At 41.1% G+C, this 21,050-nt stretch overlaps 1 protein-coding gene across 5 annotated transcripts in view; it reads left to right on the top strand.

Annotated features, from left to right (window-relative positions):
* VCAN (versican) overlaps positions 1 to 21,050 on the top strand; it is a 128,266-nt gene that overhangs the window by 32,164 nt on the left and 75,052 nt on the right. For all 5 annotated transcript variants that reach the window (XM_083403559.1, XM_083403558.1, XM_083403556.1 and 2 more), the window contains exons 4-6: positions 7,701 to 7,875; positions 8,004 to 8,131; positions 16,101 to 16,394. In XM_083403559.1, coding sequence (XP_083259685.1) covers positions 7,701 to 7,875; positions 8,004 to 8,131; positions 16,101 to 16,394 — 597 coding nt within the window. The remainder of the gene's footprint in view (positions 1 to 7,700; positions 7,876 to 8,003; positions 8,132 to 16,100; positions 16,395 to 21,050) is intronic.

The following is a 21,050-nucleotide window of genomic DNA, read 5'->3' as shown; positions in this document are numbered from 1 at the left end:
TCTTCCTAGATACTGAGTTTCTTTTTATTCACCTTTCTTTGAAAGAGAGATGGTTCCCCACCCTAAATTCAAAGCAACCCCTGTATTCATTGAATGCAGACCCTTCTCTTACTATGCTCAAGCTAATCCCTTTTATGTCTTATCTATTATGATACTTCTTAATATTCCCAGTTTGGGCTCGACTTGTTTTCACTTTTATCAGACATAATGCTGTAATCTCTCCATAGCGGTTAAGAGATCGGGAACTGGACATAGGATGGCACCCTCCTCTTTCTCTTATCCGACTTGAACCACAGTTAAATATTGCTTCATCACTATATTTAAATTACTAGTCCTTTTTACCAGGAAGTGATGCCCAAGGTGGAATATACATATATGTTAAGAATGGTCTGAAAATGCTTTTTTTAAAAGTGTTTTTTAAAAATAAATGAATTTTCCATAAGGCTCACCATCACTATCCAGTGTCACATTGTATATTATACTTAAAACAAACTTAAAACGTTTTATTTGCAGCTGTATAGCTGAGTCTCAAGTTTGAGGCTGTTGGTTAAGAGAAACTTAGTTATTATTAACTGTAGTTAACATCATTGCTTCTGTAAACTTCATTGTGACTAAAGCTGCCAGGCCATGGGTTGAGGGAATGCCAAGAGGTAAGGGAATGGGGGTCTCTTACTGCTCATCATAAGTAGCGTTGAAAGGGACCCAAAGGATCATCTAGTCCAATTCCCTGCAATGCAAGAATGACAGGTAATTGTTAAGGCATCATTTTTGACATCTACCACCACAATAGCTTCCTTATATTATGGTGCCAAATTCATACAGGAAAAATGAGTTTAAAGATGACTGCATGGCGCAAAATAAAACCAAAATTTGATCATTTTTATTGTCATAGGAATGTGACCACATTTATAGTACTTAATCTGGCACACAGAAACCCCAAATATGAACATTTATTCTGCCCTCATCACATGTATAATGTAATCTAGATGATAGTGCTACAAAAGCAGATATTTAGAAGCACACAAGGGGATCCACATCATACATAGCTGGGGGCAAGGAAGAACTGAGTAGAGTAAAGCAGATGACTCAAGCCAAGCTATATGCAATGCTGAAGGCTAAAAATAGTGAAGGATATTTAGTGTCCTTTTTCTAGCAAAAATTCCCAGGTCTGTTCTTCCTGGCACTCTTATGTAGGTCTCTGACTACACAGCAAGGGAACAACAAATGAGCTCCTTGAGGAGGCAAGGAGCCCCATGTTCTGTTTCTGTGCCCTTGCATAGCTACTCTTAACTTCCAACCCTGCCCAGTGGTGCTGTTGCCACCTCTCTATTTTGCATGCCCATCTTGCAACATCTCTAGCCACTGTTCTTGATCCGTCCATCCTATAAACTTTACAGGGGAAATGAGGGGAAGGTTCCCATTTGCTTTTTGTGCAGGAATCGGGATTGTGTCACAAAAGATGGTCAAAGTTGAATACAAGCTGGGAACTTCCCCCTTTGTTTTTCTTAAGCCTGTGGTGTTTGCGTGCAGAAATGAGATAATATGTCTTCCTCGTGATAGTAATAATATGGGAAGCATTACTCACCACAAATGATCAACTAAGCTCCCTCGTTTCATCAGACTGGTTGATAAGTGATGGGACTTTTTATATGCAACAAAATATGCTTGTCTGTTTCCTTTGCATTCCAAGGCTACACAGCATATCATCATATTTCTAATCTTTATTATTTGGCCTGGAGAGCTAGAAGCATATACTGTAGTCTACCCTCAACAGAGCGATTGGAGTTAACCAGAATTAATCAAGGTTACTGGGGTGAAAATAAAATTGAATAGATGGCATTTATGGAAAGCCATGATGGCAGTATTTAATGGGGAGAGGTATTTAGCTCAGTGACAGATGGCATGGTCTCAGGGGTGAGCACTGTAATTGAAAAGCGCAGCAATGCTGTGGACTAAAGAGTCCTATAATATCCACAAAATAAAAATTGATAACCACTGCCTCAAATCAGTCAGGTATAATGATATATCATAATTTTATTTGTATGCTGCCTTTCCACAGAAAGGAGTGTGCTAAAAGTAAGAAGCCATCCTGAGCCTACATAGCTTTAACCTAGTTAGCATTCATAAAGAAAATTCCATATTGCTGGGGGTTGGACTAGATGACCCTCGGGGTCCCTTTAACTCTACAGTTCTATGATTCTATGTTATTTAGCAGCATACTGAACCTAGAGGCTCTGTATAGTTATCATTGCATATCCATTTGTAGGCCCATCCTCCATGGATTTGTCTAATCCCCTATTAAAACCACCTGAGATACTAGTTATCAGCATATTTTGTGGCAGTGAATTCCATAAATTAACTGTATGTTGTGTCAGACACAACAACTGCTGACCAAGATTGAGCATTGCATCCACATTTCATCTTCCTCCATCACCCCTCTTCCTCTCCCTTCAATTGCTTGTTAGGACTAAGGATAGCTGATTCTGGGTTCATGGCAGTTAGTAAGTAGAGATTAAACCACTGTTTCCTGATTTGATTATAATAGGAAACCGTGGTTTAACAAGCACTGGGAGTCTTTTAAGTCTGATGCACGAGCAAAGTGATTGGGGAGATACTAAAGGGAAAGTGTACAGCCATAGTTTATTGGACAGAAACCATTATGCCTGAACAGACCCTGCTGCTTTTGTTCTAGGATTTCTACTAGGGAGTATACAACAATAAAGCAAATACTGCCTCTGTTCCTTGTTACCGTTTAGATATATTGAGGATCAAACTGTGTCTTTCTTCCCTGTCATCAGTTTAAAGGACAGCTTGGCTGACTGTTCCATTTTGTTTCCAGCTGTCTTTGTAAACCAGCATTACCCAGGCACAAGTTGCAGTGCTCAATATATCACTCATGTCAAGCAGAACACATAATCAAAAGAAACATCCCTTGGAAAACTCAAGAATTTCAGAACAACTTCAAAAGATTTTTCTAGGTCTAGACTCCCAGGAGATGGCAGTGGCAGATGACATTTTTATATATAGCTTTTATTTTTATATATAGCTTTTATTTTCTCTTTTAAAACCTCATTAACTCAACATGTCAGTAATAGATCAGCTTTCTTTGTGTCTCTCTGACTAATATAGGGGAAGGGCTGTTTTCATGGATATTAGCCTGTTCATTTGAATTTGATCCGGTAGCAAGTTGAAATAATTAACGTTAAACAGAGAAAATTCTCTCTCTTTCGCGCTCTCTCTCTCTCTCTCTCTGTGTCTTTCTGTCTGTCTTGGGGAGGAGAGAGGGTAATCTCATTTCCCATTTATATCAGTGAGGCATGCATGAGAGAACTCCCTGTGGGATTCTGACTCACTTCTTTGCTACAGGACCATTCGGACACAACCCACAAGGAATGCCTTTCATTCTGCTTTGGGAGAGCTGTGTGAAAACAGTGGGAGAACAGTGCACAAGGTGTTCAGTTTCCCACCTCTAGATGTTACATATTGGGGGAAAACCAAGTTTACACTTAACAAAGAACTACAACAAAATCCTTGCTCTATTATGAACGGACCACCAGCATGATGCTACAGCAGCAGACCCTTTGCACTTTATGACATTCCAGTCTGAGAGTCTCCAACTTTGGGCGAGGGCCTTGAGAATATCAATGGAAAGCAATAGTACCCATGAATAGCAATAGCACCCATGAATAGCCAAAACAATGCTTTGGATGTTTTCATATTTTTGGACCATTCAGTATTGACTTTTCTTACTGTTATAGGACATAATTTGCCACTTGAGTGGTTTGTCAGTCCCTGTCACTTTAACAGCATCAGTGCCATCAGCTTCCTCTGCTGATTTCTGTTGATCAGGCATAGGAGCAGGTCAAGCCAATGTTTTCATCTAGTCACAGAGCAGCCCTGTTTGCCACTGCCTCTCTGCTTCTAGGCGTTATCAGCTTTGTGAGTACAGTGGTACCTCAAGTTACAAACGCATCAGGTTACAAATGCTTCAGGTTACAAACTCTGCTAACCTGGAAGAGTTGAGAACTTTGCCCTAGGATGAGAACGGAAATCGTGTGCCGGAGGCACAGCGGCAGCAAGAGGCCCCATTAGCGAAAGCACGCCTCTAGTTAAGAACAGTTTCAGGTTAAGAACGGACCTGCAAAATGAATTAAGTTTGTAACCAGAGGTACCACTGTATTGCTCACCACAGTTTATTTTGGGTGTATTTAAATTGGTGGTCTGGTGCCTCAGCCATGGAAGGGAAAACTTTGGGACAGGGCAAGAACCTGTGACCCTCCAGAAGTTGCTGGATTAAAACTCCCACTTCTGAGCAGATATGTCTAGGATTAGGTTACCAGACATCCCCGTTTCCCGGGGACAGTCCCCAGATTTACAAATCAGCCCCCTTACAAAATCAATTGAATTTGAAAAGTGTCCCCAGATTCATTGGGAAAAATCTGGTAACCTTAGTCTAGGATGGCACTCTAAACTCGCAATGTCCCCCCTCTGTAGGTAAGGGCAGCTTCAGGGGTTGATGTAAGTCAAGAGAATCATCATGGGGCATGGGCTTATCAGAGACATTGCAAAGCAATAAACAGGACTTGTGGTAAAGGCCCATGATGCAAATTTACATAAATGTATAGAGTAGATTTGGGCAAATTAAGATGGGAGGTGAATAGAATTGCACTGGCACTTCACTAGGGCCAGGTGATATATCGATATATTGTGCAAAACCGTCTTGAAGTCCATATTGTGATATTGGTTTCATAATTTTTGACCTGACAATACATTGCAAATCATGATGTGTGAGTACGTACTCTGCAAAAATCATGATGCGGGAAAAACCGTGAAGCCAGTCAGTGCCTCTACATAGCTCCATCCTTATTTCAGACATCATGATATATCAGTATATTGCGATGTTTAGCTGGTGATATATCACAATGTGGAAAACCAGATATCGCCCAGCCCAACACTGCACTCTGCAGCATGTTCACCTGCAATGTAAGTGAAATAAAAACTAATAACATAAAAGGAAGGAAGTGGTAGGAGATATGAAACCTGGCATAAAAGACTCTTTGTATCCTGCCCAAGAAGGAATACCCTTCTTCCAAATTAGGGTCCTGCTGCTGCTGCTTTTGGTAAACTAAAAATATTTATTGAGTTTCCATCATGGATGTTGCACCTCACATGTAAGCTTGATCCTTATTTGGACATATGTTCTGAAAGTTCCTGTAATCATCTAGAGAACATGCTTAGGCTGTTCCAGCAGAATGCTCCCAATTTTTAATTCCATCTTGCTCCGATATCAGAAAGCTTTAAGCTGTCTTTCTGTTTAGATTTTAAAAGACGCTATCTCAGCCCCTTGGAAGCATACCTGCCCTTGGGTAATGATCACTGGCAGAAAGAAGCTGGGAAAACATTGCCTCATTTGTATCTCTGCAGCAGTGGAGCATAACAGACTGAAATTGGGTTGCATCAAGTTGGGAATGTGCCACATCACAAATCCAAATTAGCTGGCAAATTACATTTTAATGAAGATCAAGATGCAAGCTGACCAGATCAATAGCTTCACCTATTTGTGGCCAAAGTCTATCTGGAGCCATTTTCCAGTTCATTAAGCTGGACACCAGTTGCTGTGGTCTGTTGTTCACAAGGGAAGAGAAATAAGCAATAGCATGCCTGATTGTCACTTCTTAACTTGAAGCGATGGATCAATTTCTTCTTTTACAGCTGTCTAGACTGGGGTGGCCATCTGTTATGGGACCCACTGAGTCTTGAACCTTCAACCTTCAGGAACAGAGTCAAGGTTTTTCACTGCATGGCAGTTCTGTCAATTAGCGTTGTTATGAACGTTTCAATATAAAATAATAGCAGAATGTTATTCATAGTAATATTATCATTGTTATTGCTGTTACTTAGATAGTTGTGTTGTGGGGTGGGGGGTGGGGTGGGGTGGAGAAAGGGATTGTAAATTTGTTTAAATGGCATGTGGGAAATTCCAGGGTGGTAAACACCTAATGTAATTGGCTCTCTGCCATCTTCTCATAACATTAAGACCATGCCAAGCCATAAGCCTCTTCCAAGTACTGTTTGGCCAAATGTTAGCAACCCAACGGTATTCTGATGAATTATACATTTGGAATAACTCTTTGTGTTCTATGGAATCATTCCACATTTTCAGCGATGGAGAGAGCCTATCATAAAAATTCATGGAAACAGTAAGGGGTGTTTTACAGCGAAATGCCGTGTCCCCATTAAGCACGCCTAACTCCAGCTAATTTCAGGAAGATTTGGGTTGCAATCTTGCACCTAGTTAATCATGTTGAAATGTTTATTTGAGTTAGAACACTTTAGGTAATGCATACAGTGGAGGGGCCACAAGGTTATTGAGAAGACATACACATAACAGAAGAAAGGACATTTTGCCACATTCTGAGGCTGCTTCAGGCTGTGGTATTTTAGAGTGGGCTTTGGTCACATACTATGAAATGCAGGTTGCACAGTTAGAGTAGATTTAGCAGTCTGATGCAGCAAACCTCCCCAAAACTGGACTTTTTGCAGTAAAGAAGGTGATAGGAAAATGCACTGGAAGGTGTGAGATAACAATTTTTATTTATTTATAGAAGTATTTATATGCCACCCTCTTGGGGTCCCTTCCAACTCTACAGCTTTATGATTCTATGAATATAAGACCATTTCCCCCAGTTTTGCTTTTTGTGTAGCTGGTTAAGTTGCTGAACTGGCATGACTCCTACCTCCTACAGATCAAAGTGGGCTTGGATTTTATGCATTCTTTCAAAAGTTACACTGGTGCATTAATGTTTGGTGCATTATTCTTGTGTTGGCCATAATAAAAATTCAATTCAATTCTGCGAACTGTCCAAACAGCCTTCAGTTAGAGGCAATTAAGAGTGTCTCTGAAAATTACAATGTACTTTTAGTGACGTAGCCTGTTGTGGAAGATACATTATTTCTCTTTAAAGAAACCCTTGTTTCTAGCTTCTGTGTCTGATAAGTTTTCTCATTTGTATGGAATTATTCATTACGGAAAATGTTGAGATAGCTGTTGCACAGCCATATAAAGCACAGCACTGTCTACAAATGCAAGTATCTTTATTCATTTCAGATTCAAACATATGCCCATCTTTCAACTGGGAGAAGAATATGTCCTCTAGCTGAGACTTGTCTTCACTGAATCTCAGCTTGATGGGGACTCCAGGGGTAGCTATGAGACCCCTATACCTCTAAAGTCCCATACATAATCTAAGAAGAGCCTGAAAGCTTTAAACCCAAGCACTGAGAGAATATGTGCAGCCCCATTGTCTATTCCTTTTGGGCTGCAGAGTGGAAGATAGAAAATTGACAGTCTATTTTATTTCAGGAAATTTCAGTAGGCTAAAATTCCAATTCAGTTTTATTTCCACATTGGCTGCAGGCCATAACCGAAATGCAGAAATACAGTACTTAATGGAACCCATATCTTACAGATTAGTACAGTGAGCAAAAGATAGGTCAACCGAATTTAGTTTTCAGTTCCACATTCCTGGTGATGTAGAATAAAATCTGAAGTTTTAAAATCCTTCCTCCATGTTATTTCTAAGCTTACTGCTTAATGAGGCTAGTATAATTTCATCAGCAATATGATGATAATATTATTAATAATAATAATAGATGGTGATGACACGCAAGTGACCAGCATGGTTTTACTTTCTTTGCAGGTGTTGTGTTTCACTACCGAGCAGCTACTAGCAGGTACACCTTGAATTTCAAGCAGGCTCAGGAGGCTTGTGTGGAGAATGGTGCTGTTATAGCAAGCCCTGATCAGCTGAAAGCAGCCTATGAAGATGGCTTTGAGCAGTGTGATGCGGGCTGGTTGTCCGATCAGACTGTTAGGTGAGAGGACCAAGTTGCTTGACTGCACACCCTAAAACTTTTTTGACTGCACACCCTAAAACTTTTTTGTACATCTGCGGGGGCAAATGAAACGTGACCTTCACAAACTTCCACTTACTCTGTTGCAGGTATCCCATCAGGCAACCAAGAGTTGGATGCTATGGAGACATGATGGGGAAAGAAGGAGTCAGAACCTATGGATATCGTCTTCCTAATGAAACCTATGATGTCTATTGCTATGTGGGAGCCTTAAATGGTAAGCGCAATCTTTTTTTTTATGCATGCTGGCTAAACTGTAAAGCAGGCTTCCCCATCCTGATGCCCTCCAAAAGGTTTGGACTGTAACTTGGTGTTATGTACTGAGTTGAATAGGATCCAAAATGCAGCAGGCTGATTGGTCCACAGGAGCCACCCAATCCAGCTCCAGGTGGAAGTGAATCCGCAACCTTATTGGCCTACAGGATAATCCCGGAATTAGCCAATCACGTGGGGCCCATTGTGTAAATAATGTATATAAAGCAGACATTCTGGGGGAACTTCCATTCTTTCTCACCACTATGAGCTGAATAAAGAGCATGAAATCCATTCTCGATTCAAGTATATTTCACTTACATCAGCCCAAGTCAGCATAGCCGATGGTCAGAGCTTTTGAGAGCTTTAGCCCAGAGCATCTGGAGGAATCGGGATGGGGAGGGCTTATTTAAAGCACATGCGGTTTTTTGGAAACAAAACATCATGGTAGTGAACCTTACATGTACCTAAGCTTTCAATGGCAGCTCAGTATTCATTTTATCCTCAAAAGGAAAACGTTCCAGTGCCTTGAACTGGGTCTAGTAGTCTGTGGGCAGCCAGTGCAGATGTTTAAGAAGAATTGACCATCTGCCCTGCCCCCCCCAGCAATTTAGGTGCTGCAATCTGTGCTACTGGAGCTTTTGGACCAGGCCCAAGGCCAGCTCCACATAGAGCATATTGCAGTAATCCAATCTCAAGGTTCCCATTTCATGGATTGATTATGGCTGTAGCTGGCATACCAGATGAAGCTGCCAAATGACACTCCTGGTCACAGAGGTCATTTGGGCCTCTTATGAAAAAGGTGTTTCTTCAGAAGGAGGGCAACCCTAACCAGAACAGACAAGCGACCTGCTTTCTGGACACAGGAACCACTTACAGAGCTTCCTTCTTGCCAGGATTCAAGATGCATTCACTGGTCCTTGTTCACTCCATAAGTACATTCATGGGCTAGTCCAGGGCCTGCACAGTATCTCCAGGTTCATATATTATGGAGAAATAGAGCTGCTTGTCTATCAACGTGGCAATGACACCATGCCCCAAAACTAACGACTGCTCCTAACAGCTTCACATGTAGGTGTTAAAAAAACTTCAGGGACAAATAGAGTCCTGTGGAACCTCACAGTGGAGGCATTTTAATTTTGGACTGATTCTGCAAGGTAGGGAAAACCTTGGTGAAGACAGCCATTGGCCCTTGTTATTATGCCACTAGATTCTTAACATCATGTACCTGAGTCACTGTGATTGTTTACTAGTATCCGAATCAATAAGCGATTTCATTGTCATTGTTGGACTAATCACTAAGTGAGAGCACATGCAGATAACTGAAGAATAACTGATGGAAGGATATTATTATACAGTGAAATGCCAGGGCCAAAGTGTTACACCAGATGGGATTATTAGCAGGGTGGAGAGCATGTGGAAATATGTTGTGAATTTACCATACTAATTAGATTCATCAGGGTGGGATATATGTAAGCACACGTGATTTTAGCTCCTTGCATCTCCTTTTATAGCCTGTTTCTATGCATGCTTACTTGGAGTTAAGTTCTAGTGAATTCAGTAGTGTTTATTCCCAAGCAAAGGTGCATGGTGTTGTGACTTTGGGCTTTCAAAAATCACCTCCACACTCATAGATGTAGGAGCTGAGTTTTCGTTCAAGAAAAGATACAATTTGCATGAACTTCCCTGACACTGTTCTACTCTGGCGGTCATTTATATGTGATTTCATATTTCATACTGGCCTTTTATTTATTTTGCAATGCCCTGAATAGTTTTGCTGAAGGGGCAGTGTAAAAATCATTTAAATGCACAAATATAATTGTTCGAAATGCCAGGTAAAACCTTATGAATTTGACTTAAAGGTAAATTGTTTTGCTTTGACTGCTGCGTGATTAGAAAGAGAAATATTTTCACATTCAGAATTCTGCACAGCTAATTGTGAAACTGGATGCAAGTGATTCCTGTTTGCATGTTTCCTCTTTAATGTGATTATTACAAACTAATTAATTCCTTAATTAACAAATACGGGGTCAGAAAGGGCACCTGAGTGGTCAGTCAGAGGTGTTTTTATTGATATACCTGCTTAAAGAACATATTGACATAATAATGCCTAAGTACAGCTTTTGAATAATAATAACAACAATATTTTTTTAATTTGTACCCCACCCATCTGACTAAGTTTCCCCAGCCACTCTCGGCACCTTGTAAACAAATAGTTTAGGAATGTTTATTTAGTTTGACCCCCTAGATAAACATGGTATTGATGTCTGGCTGGAACCAATGGAAAATTTGACTTGTAAAAAAGCCCATTTTCCATGTCTCACTGATGATGCCGATCCAAAACACAGCTATGGGATGTAAAATCTCCTGCCTCAAATCCTATTAAACTATGCCCATATAATAAGTAATCAAGGGAGTGGTAGGAAACTTATTTTATGGAAGTGTAAAGGGAAATCTAACATATATTTCCCCATGATCCACCTTTATGCCTTTTAGTCAAGAAAAGCAATATAAATCCAGATGTTTCTTGCAGATTTTTACACACACACACACGTACGTATGTTAGTGAGTATTCACATCCCACCACACAGCAAGGGAAACTCATTGACTTCAGACTGCAGTTGCAAAATAGTCTATTGGTAAGAACAATAATTGCAGACCTCTGTTCTGGAGAAAACAAGGGCCATAAAGTGAATGTGAGTTTGGCAGCAGTGCTGACTGTACTTACCTGGAAGCAAGCCCCACTGGATTTTACTTCCCAATAAACAGCTAGGACAAGGATCATTACTGGCAAACTTTAAGCTGTGTGCATTGTTGCTGTTCAGTTGGCTTCAGGAAGCCTACTCAGGAATATAAGAAACCATTCAAAGTTGACATCAAGTGCATTGTGTGTGCAGAGAAGCATGCAGATGAGCCCCACAGCAGTCAGCAGAAGGGCATTTTTTCTTTTGCACCATTACTGCTCTGCCAGACACGCAGCATCATCTTTAATTCATATTAAAGACAGGATAAAAAAGGGTTAAAAAATGTAACTGTTGCAAACTAACAAAAATGAATTTGACAGTTTTATGGAATCAAACAACAATTAAAAACAACCAGTGTATGCCTATTGATTCCCAAAGCAAATGATTTCAGGTCATTTGTAGGCTGATTTTCAACCTTGTCAGATTCCAAAGGCAGGGTACAATGAAAAGATTTGAACAATTTGGCCTGTCATTTGGATTTCCTTGTGATCAGCAGAGAGATTGGCAGAGTCCCTATATGGATAAATCTTTTGTATGTTTTTTAAAAAAGTAAAGGACTCCTGACAGTTAAGTCTAGTCGTGAACGACTCTGAGGTTGCGGCGCTCATCTCACTTTACTGGCCGAGGGAGCCAATGTTTGTCCGCAGACAGTTTTTCTAGGTCATGTGGCCAGCATGACTAAGCTGCTTCTGGTGAACCAGAGCAGTGCACGGAAACACCGTTTACCTTCCCACCAGAGCGGTACCTATTTATCTACTCGCACTGGCGTGCTTTCAAACTGCTAGGTTGGCAGGAGCTGGCACCGAGCAACAGGAGCTCACCCCATCACGGGGATTTGAACCGCCAACCTTCTGATCGGCAAGCCCAAGGCTCAGTGGTTTACACCACAGTGCCACCCACGTCCCTATTTTCTATGTTTTTAGCGGTTCTCAATTTTATGTGTAAACTGCCTTGAGTCCTGTGAGGGAACAACAACAACAATGTTAGGTGCACTGAAGCACAATGCCTGGTACAGCTAGGGGAGTGTTCCTCTATCTGAAGGATCCTAAATACAGTAATCTCATGCTTAAACCAATTCACAGATGGTCTACATACCAATGACCCTGGTTGGATGTAATTCAGACTGCTACTGACCAATGGCAAAACCCCATTGCAGGTGTGCAAAAATATTCTTTCATGATTAAAGTTCATGTGCAACAAAACATATGAACTGAGTCTCAGAGGATAGAACACTAGAGGGTAATCTCTTTGGAGTTCAAGCATTTTGGCATGAGGCTGTGGTGAATCTCTCTCTCTCTCTCTCTCTCTCTCTCTCTCTCTCTGTGTGTGTGTGTGTGTGTGTGTGAGAGAGAGAGAGAGAGAGAGAGAGAGAGAGAGAGAAAGCTTGGCTGCCAAGTCTATCTTGCTGCATTTAACAGCAATAAAAAGCAGCTTAGTCAGGTGCTTTTTAAACTGAGCAATGCAAATACACACAACAGGGGAAATCTGGAGATTCTTAGAGTGCTTTGACTCTGGGGCAGAGGCAATCAGCCTAAAACAGGGGGCCAAAACTAACAGAAATCACATTGCTGTCTGCAATCCAAAGATTGTCATGGTTTCCATGTCACCCCTGTTATTGCAGGGCACAGCTAGCTCTCTTGCTCCTGGCCCTGGTGTTTGCCTGGATCATTTTGCTGAGTTACTCTCAGTGTGGATTCCAGCTATCAAAACATTACAGACCACTTTTAACTCTTGATTCTCCCTCCCACCACTTCTTTCTAAGTATTTCTTCATTGCTCTAATGCTCGGAACTACGTCACTCGCAAGCCTGCCAGATGGATTTTCTCTGTGTCTTTCTGGAACATGTGGGAGAGATACATTTAAGCTGTTTTTGTTTGGGAAACCTTGGCTCAGGCAGATACATAATTCAGCACCTCAAAGTGTATGATAGAACTAATCCCCACACTTAAAAGTTGACTGCAACACTGCCATGGTGAGAATAAGAGCTGGTTTTGGAGATTATATTTTTAATACTTTTACTGAGTTCACTAACAGTCATAATCTTGTTGAGGGAAGTTGCTTAGAAGGTCCAGATAATCTTTCCCCTTGACGCTGTCGAATGGGAAGCTGTGGATAAACACCACCCTAGCTTGGCTACGCCTGTGGAAGTCAGGATTAAAAGTTTAGTGGTTCTGAGACTTGTGGCCTGGGATGCAGCATATAGAAACAAGACAGATTTTATAATCTCTGTGGGTTACACAATTGAAGATTGCAGGTGTGTGGGGGGGGAGGGGTCATCATAAGACACAGTGTATGAGATTGCAAACTTGTTTCTGGACTACACCATTTCCCATTGTAAAGGAGAAATTTCCAGTCATATAGCATACCCATCAAGCTGTCCTGAAAACCCCCCAAAACATTCTGTTTTTCTCACAAGAGAACAGTGGCCAAAATGGTCTCTGTGATCTCGTGTGATTTCAGGCCGCACTCTTGCCCTGGAAAAGTGCTTTTGGGGGGGGGGGCAGCTATCTTACGCAGTGCCCTAAAACATGCATTTTTCTGGTGCTGTGCCTGAAGAAAGCACTTTTTGGGAAGCTGAGATCTCATGTGGGTCACTTGACTCATGTGGGACCTCAGCGCCGGAAGATGGCATCCTGGTTTTGGGCTGCTTCATATTGGAGGTTATGACTGGGTCAGTACTGGGTCAGTACATGAAAGAACAGCCTGCTCATAAAAAAGCCCTAGCCTGTCAGACATCAAATATGCAGGGAGTTTAACCCTGTGATCCTGGCATCTTGTCTAAAGTGGTAACATAGTCCAGTGAAGTGACTGTAAGGATTGACATGCAGCTGCATGCAGCTGCTGAGCCTAAAGCAACTGGTGGTCTAGTGCAGGTGGGGCTCTCTTGGCCATAAGTCACTGCTGGTTGCTGATAGGTGGGTAGGCAAGGCAGTGAAAAACCAATCCAACGCTTCTGATACTGTGTCTACACCATGCTGAGCTCCCTGCTGCCTTGCGTCTCCCATTGTCTTTTGGTAACCAACAGCAATGTGCCGCGCTGGGAAGTCAGGAAAGAAACATAGCCCCACCCTGCTGGCCCCCACTGTCCCAAGCAGCACTTTAACCTAAGCCCGTATTCAAATGTATCCTAGCAATTTCAGTAGGACTCACTCCCTGACCCCAAACATGTTTTCCCAGAAGATGCAATTGATTTCAGTCATCCCCACCCCCATAAATAATTGCACTTAGGTTTACAACTTTGGACTTCCCTTACAGTCTTTCGAGTATGCTCTCTGAAACAGTAGTGAAATCATTATTTCATAAAACATGAAGAATCTCCCAAACCAGACATCAATTCCACTGCTAGCCGAAATGAGACCAGAGGATTTTTATTACCTGTTAAATTGGCTTGGAAAGCACATTCATATGTATCCTCCAAAGTAACAGAACAAAACATATATATTCCACTGCAATTTGGCAGAATTAAATAGTGTTGTTTCAACATTTTTAGCCTCAAACAATCATTGTTTAGTTCTCATTGAATGCTCATTTTGTTAACATGTTGCAATGGCTGTGTACACCATTTGAGATGCAGATTAGATTAATACTGACACATGGATTTGTAGTTTCCTTGCAAAGCAGATGGCGTATTTTGAAGACCTTATTGCCTCTTTGTGGCAACACACTAACTGGAATTGGTTTAGAAGCTGTTTTTTAAGCTAGACGTTTGGAGACGTTATTGTGTAATTGCTTGGTTTGGATGCCAACATCTGGACACATTAACCTAATCAAACATTTGGTGTTCATATTAGCATGAATCTGTACAAAATACTTAATGGAATGACCATGCAAATATAGTGTTGGTTTTCTTGGCGTTGGTTTTCATTTTTCATTTTTTGTTTTAACTTGCAGCTGTGATGTGGTCCTCTTGAGTAAATAGTGTTCTGTTATCAGTGGCATTAAGTGTGTACCTTGATTAGTCAGGTGCCTTGGGACAAAAGCCCAGGATCTCTGGCTTCATGTGCATAAATATGGAGCCAGCACTTTCCCTGCCTCTATAGTAATCTTTGGCAATTGTTATTCTCTCCTGTTAGTAAGATGCCTGTTATCATGATGGATAGAGCAGGGTATATGAAGACAGAAGGCTTCTATGTACATTGCAAGGAGCCCAGGAACATGCCCCCCACTTCTCTCTCTCAGAGATGTCTGATCTACCCACCGTCAAGGCTAGAGGTTGACTTGTTCTGTTGCTTATAAGGAAGCAGTGTGCCCCAAGTGAAGTACGTTCTGAATAGCAGAAATTTACCTATACTGGAAAAATTATTTGGGCCCTGATAGGATGGTAGTGGGAGTTCAACATACTTTCTGCCTCTTGTGATCCCAGTCCCTATGCCCCCTTTTTAGGTTCTGTTCATTGGTCATGCTATGATGGAACGTTATTGTGTGTGTTTATTGTTATGATAACATTCAGTGCTACCAATGATATGTACAGTACCATCAAGGTGCATAGTACTTTGCAAAGTTTCTTAAGAAGAGAGAGTGAGGTTACTGCTTGCAAGAAACTTAAATCTAAATGTTGAAAATGAGAGAGTCAAAACGAATGGGGTTTGGGAGGGAAGGACAAGAGTAAATGGCTGGCTAAAGTTACAGGTACTTAGGTTGGCTACGATAGATGTTGTAATAGTTGGGCTGAGTACTAAGTAGTTAAGCCAAATGTTACATGAAAACATGAGACTTGAGGAGGGATCTGGTGGAGGGAGAGAGAAAGAAAGGACAGGACCTGAATCTTCAGGGAATGAGATCCAAGGTAGAATAGACAGCTGGGAAGAATGGACAAAGACAACATTTTATTTAAGTGAATAGGATACTTTTTTAATGGGGAGAGACACATTGGGAGATATGGGCAGGAAGATCCTCATAACACATTTTATCACAGCAGATTCATGCTTCCAATTCAATGTCAATGTCACATTTTTTATTTACCGTATATAGTATTATGCACACACACACACACACACTGCTCGTGGCAGTATACATCAAACCAACTAATTATATCTGTGTGACCAGTAAGGAAAAATATACATAATTAATTCATTATTACAATAATCCTGGAAGTAAATGGGTTTTTCCCCCATTTAAAAACCATTTTAGGAATGTGACACAGCCGCCCATGCAAAGAAGTAAAGGTGTCCTTTGTTTCTCTTCTTGTAGGCGATGTCTTCCATATCACTTCTCCCAACAAGCTAACCTTTGAAGAAGCTAAAGAGCGGTGTGAGGCAAACGGTGCAGTTCTCGCTTCTGTTGGTGATCTACATGCTGCTTGGAGAAATGGCTTTGACCAATGCGACTATGGCTGGTTGGCTGATGGCAGTGTGCGCTATCCTGTTTCTGTGGCAAGGATCCAGTGTGGCGGAGGTTTGCTTGGAGTGCGAACCTTGTATCGCTATGAGAATCAAACATACTTCCCTCCCCCAGACAGCAGATTTGATGCCTACTGCTTTCTACGTAAGTTTATTTAATGGTTAAGAATGTATAACTATCACAGTATTTTTTAAAGGGGGAAAAAAAAGAGACATGATATAACCTGCCAATCTACTGGATTCACTTTCTTGTAGTTTATTGTTTCTTTATTTGTTCAATTTCTATCTGACCCTTCCTCCAGGATTGCAGACACAGTAATGATAAAACATTAAAAACTCAGAAACTAAAAACATTATTAAAAAACACACCAGTTAAAAACATTCTAAACCAGTGATCTCAAGGTTGCCAGAAACAGTGTGTTTCAGCCATCAAATGCCTGGGTAACACCGGAATGCTTTTAAATTTCTCCTGCAAGTCATGAAGGAGGGAGATCGACACACCTCACTAGGGAAGGCATTATACAAAGGGAGAACTGCCCCGTCATGGGCACCACCAACCATGCATCAAAGCAGCTCTTAATGGAGGTTTTACACACCAAGCAAAGGAGCTCAGCTGAAATAATTCCTAAAGTAACATTGTCTATAGATATTTCATTGTGGAAACGAAGGAAATGTTGATATAAGCTTGAACCTCGGCTTTGTGATCTGCCACCTCTTGGAAAAACATTTGATCAGCCACCCAAAGGTTGATTGCAGTTTCCAAGGGTTAGATAGCAGATTAACAAGCTTGACTGAACCATTACTTTGTTTGGAGTTTTGAGGAAAAACCTGCGATTCTTCCTGATTGCTGTGAGCACAAACACTGTTTGATGGTTCCATTGAACCAGGGCTGGCTGTAACTTCTAAGTGCCTTGAATAGGGGTCTGGCTGTTTTCTCTTTTCTCATGCAACCCCTGCTCTGCTTAGTACAGTACTGGGTCATACCCAACACAGTTATCCCATTAGTGTTGGCAGTGCGGTGCGGGGGAACCCTTTGTGCTGTGGGCTAGATCTTTATCTCCCCCACCCCGCAGGCTAGTTTTGAGAGGTGGGCAGGACCACCCACATGCCCATCATGATGACCAATTGATGAGCGGAAGGTTCAGTCCTGCTTTGATTGCTTATGTGGCTTTAATTGTCTTCATGACCCCCACCTGCTCCCAGTCCACTACCTTAAGAAGTAAACTAAGTCCAAGCTTTTGTTCCATGGACAGAAGCGCCCTCAAATTTTAAGCCTGTGATAATTACACTTGTTGAGAATCAGGTTCATCTAATGCTAGCCAATGTCAAGGGAAAGTGCAACATTTTGTGCACGTGAAACAGTACTTTAACAAGCTATGCAGGCATCTTGGATTGCCCCCGTTATTAAATTGTTACACTCCCTGCTCATACCCATATACAACTCCTTGGAAAAGTGACTAATTCTCTTTGAAAAGAATACCTTTGGAATTAAAAGCAAAGGACAGTTTATAATCACAACCATTTATATCACATTAGAGGCTGTTAATTGTGGGGATAGAGGTGAGGACAGAAAACACTGCATTCACTTCTCAGAAAGACAAAATGCAGCTAAGACATCTAGCTAGCAGAGGCTAAGACATCTAGCTAGCAGCAGCGCCTGAAGTCTGTAGAACAGATGTTCGTACAGTAAAAAGGAACGACGTCACCCTTTTACTGTGCCCCTTTCCCCCTCGCTTTGGAGCAGGAGATGTTCTCATTTACTTAACCTTTCTGCTTTTATGCCACATGTTATGTATTTATTCTAATGTGGAGGGCTCAAATCCTACCCCTTTACTCAGGGAGTTGCCCCATTCTGGAGCCATTGATGTAAAGATTTGCATTGCAATGTCACTCCCAGCAAAGCCAGGAAATCAGGAGGGGTGGGGAGGGGGGGGGAGGCCTCTGAAAAGCCAACCAGACGCTGGTGTTTTCACATCCAGCAAAGCACAGGATCTTTGCCAGAAAAGGCATCTGTCTTAATAATTATAAAAAAAACAAACATGGCTGTCAACAAAGCAGACAGCCTTTTCTTTGTGTCTCAGCAAGAAACTGTTTGTGAGTAAAACCTTTCTTTGGAGCAAAATGAATGTTTTAAAATTAACATGTCTTTTAAGTTAAGGAAAATGAAGCCCTGATTTTATTTTTAAAAAAATCTGAACAACCAATTCCAGTAAGGATAAATTACAAGGTATCTGCTACTAATGTAAACACAATCATAATGTTTAGATGCTCTTAACTCACATTGATATGAGTGGGGATCAAATGCTTAACTGTGGGCTAAAGCCCCAGTGGTTTCTCCTACATGTCCAGCTATTTCTGGATGATGCTTCTAATAAGTACCCAAAATATAACTTAACGCTAATGGAATTATATTTAAGCTCTCACTTAATTTGATTTCACATTGCAGTGCCTGGAGTATATATATATGGCCTTAACCTTGGCAAGTAAAAGCAGGCAATTGAAATAGTGAGTCTGATCCCCATATCCATGTGTGCCAGATGTGCAAGGGCTCTGGGCTTTTCTTTATAACTTTCATTCTGACTTTTGTTTCTCTCACTCCTGGACTACCAGATTGCTTTCTGTACTTGCAGCAAGTCTGTGAAAAAGAAGTTTTAGATGTTGGGAGCTGAAAGCGGCTGTGCCAAGAAAGCCCCAAGTGGGTGTGCAAATGCTCTTTACTCTTTTGGATCATGCCATATGTGTTTAGTTTTAGATATATTTTTTTTAAAAAAATGGAAGTTCACAGTGCTGACCATAACCACTTTGATCATGGATTTGTTCCTAGAGAAATCATGGGGCTTTCTAAAATGCTAATCATTTTCATGTTCTCTTTTGGGTATGGAGCCAATCCCACTGGCATTATCGAAATCTAATAAAAGACTTCTGAGGATCTGAGCCTAGAGTTCCCTTGCCCTTTATAGACACTACTAACCCTGTTGTTCCAATATGATTTCACCATTGCACACCTAAAATATAGTGGTCCTAGCTCTGGAACTTCTTTCCTCTTCACAGTTTCTCACCTGCTGCTCAAACCTGTATTCTGATCATTTAACGAATTTGTTTTCTGTTTGCTTCCTGAATATCAGAAGACCTCACATTCTTTCATTGTCTCTCGAGACAGACAGATGCCAGCAACAATAAGCAGCCCATTTAACTTGCCATCTATCTAGTTTGTGCTATTAGTCACAGTAGCCAGGAAGAATGTCATAGAGGGTTTCCCTAACAGGGTATCATAGCAATGTCTAGCCCCCTGTTAGTCCAGACCATCTGGTAGTCAGTGACATAAATTAACCCAGTCGAAAGAGTTTCTGATTGAGAAAAGAAACAACCCTGGTAGCCGCAGATATGTACAAGTGATTTGTTACTTCCACCTTTTGTACTTCCTGTATAACATCAGTCAGAACTTGCACGTCTTCTTGTGCATGGAGGTGTGAACGTCAGATGCATGTATAGCTCATACAGAAGATGAGTGAATTATTGCTTCCAGTATTACATATCAGAACATTAGAAGCTGCCTTGTACTGTTTGTATTGTCAAATCATTCATCTTTCTAGCTCAGTACTATTTATACTGGCAGTAGCTCCTTAGAGTTCCATGCGGGTGCTTCTCCCACCCCTACCTGGAGATGCCAGAGACTGAACCAGAACCTTTGCATGCAAAGCAGCTGCTGTACCACTGAACTTCCAAGTAAACACCACCACCACCACCACCACCACCACCAATAATAATAATATATTTATATCCCTTCCTCCCCAGCCAAAACCGGGCTCAGAGGGGCTAACAACAGTAAAAGTAACACAGTTTACATAGAATCACAATCAATTACAGTGGTACCTCGGGTTACATACGCTTCAGGTTACAGACTCCGCTAACCCAGAAATAGTACCTCGGGTAAAGAACTTTGCTTCAGGATGAGAACAGAAATCGTGCTCCGGCGGCGCGGCGGCAGCAGGAGGCCCCATTAGCTAAAATGGTGCTTCAGGTTAAGAACAGTTTCAGGTTAAGTACAGACCTCCGGAACGAATTAAGTACTTAACCTGAGGTACCACTGTATATATATATATATATATATATACATACATATATACATATATATATATATATATATATATATATGCTTATTTATATGTATATATATATGCTTATTTATTAAATTAATATAGCACTCAGCTGTAAGGCTTTCTGAACCATTGTGTTCATGCACATTTTACGTTTCTCTGTATTTTTAATGTGTATGATCTTGTTCTCTAATTAGAGAACAAAATCATACGCACTAAAATACAATATAAAACTGAATGATGAGCACATCTTCTTTGCCCCCTAAAACTACATGATAGTTGCGTGCTAAGCAAAAAAGTTAGAAGGTAAAGAAAGAGAGAACATTTAAAACAATGCAATAAAACACCACACACAAAATCAAAGCATACAATATGAGATGTTATGGGCAGAGTTGCTTGCTGCCTGAAGGCTAGGAGGAGGGTGTCCAAATTAAGGTTGTTGGACAAGGAGCTCCATAGCTGGGGCGGGGGTACAACCAAGAAGGCTTAATTCAGATTTTGGGGACAGTTGGATAATTTAAGTTTCTAAAGTTTCCTCTGTTGCCCTCATCAGTAGGGCACAATCTTAGTAATGTTTATGTTGAATCTGGACTGTTATTTAAAAGGCCCTTTGTGTATTAAAAAGTCTTTGCTGGGAGAGGAAGCATTAAAGAAAAATGTGAAGAGGGACTTATAATGAATTCTGATTCTTCTTAACCATAGTA

The sequence above is a fragment of the Podarcis tiliguerta genome, assembly GCF_965153285.1.
Source record: "Podarcis tiliguerta genome assembly, chromosome: 11".
Lineage (NCBI taxonomy): Eukaryota > Metazoa > Chordata > Lepidosauria > Squamata > Lacertidae > Podarcis > Podarcis tiliguerta.
Note: the sequence above shows the minus strand (reverse complement) of the source record. Positions and strands in the feature narration are given on the sequence as shown.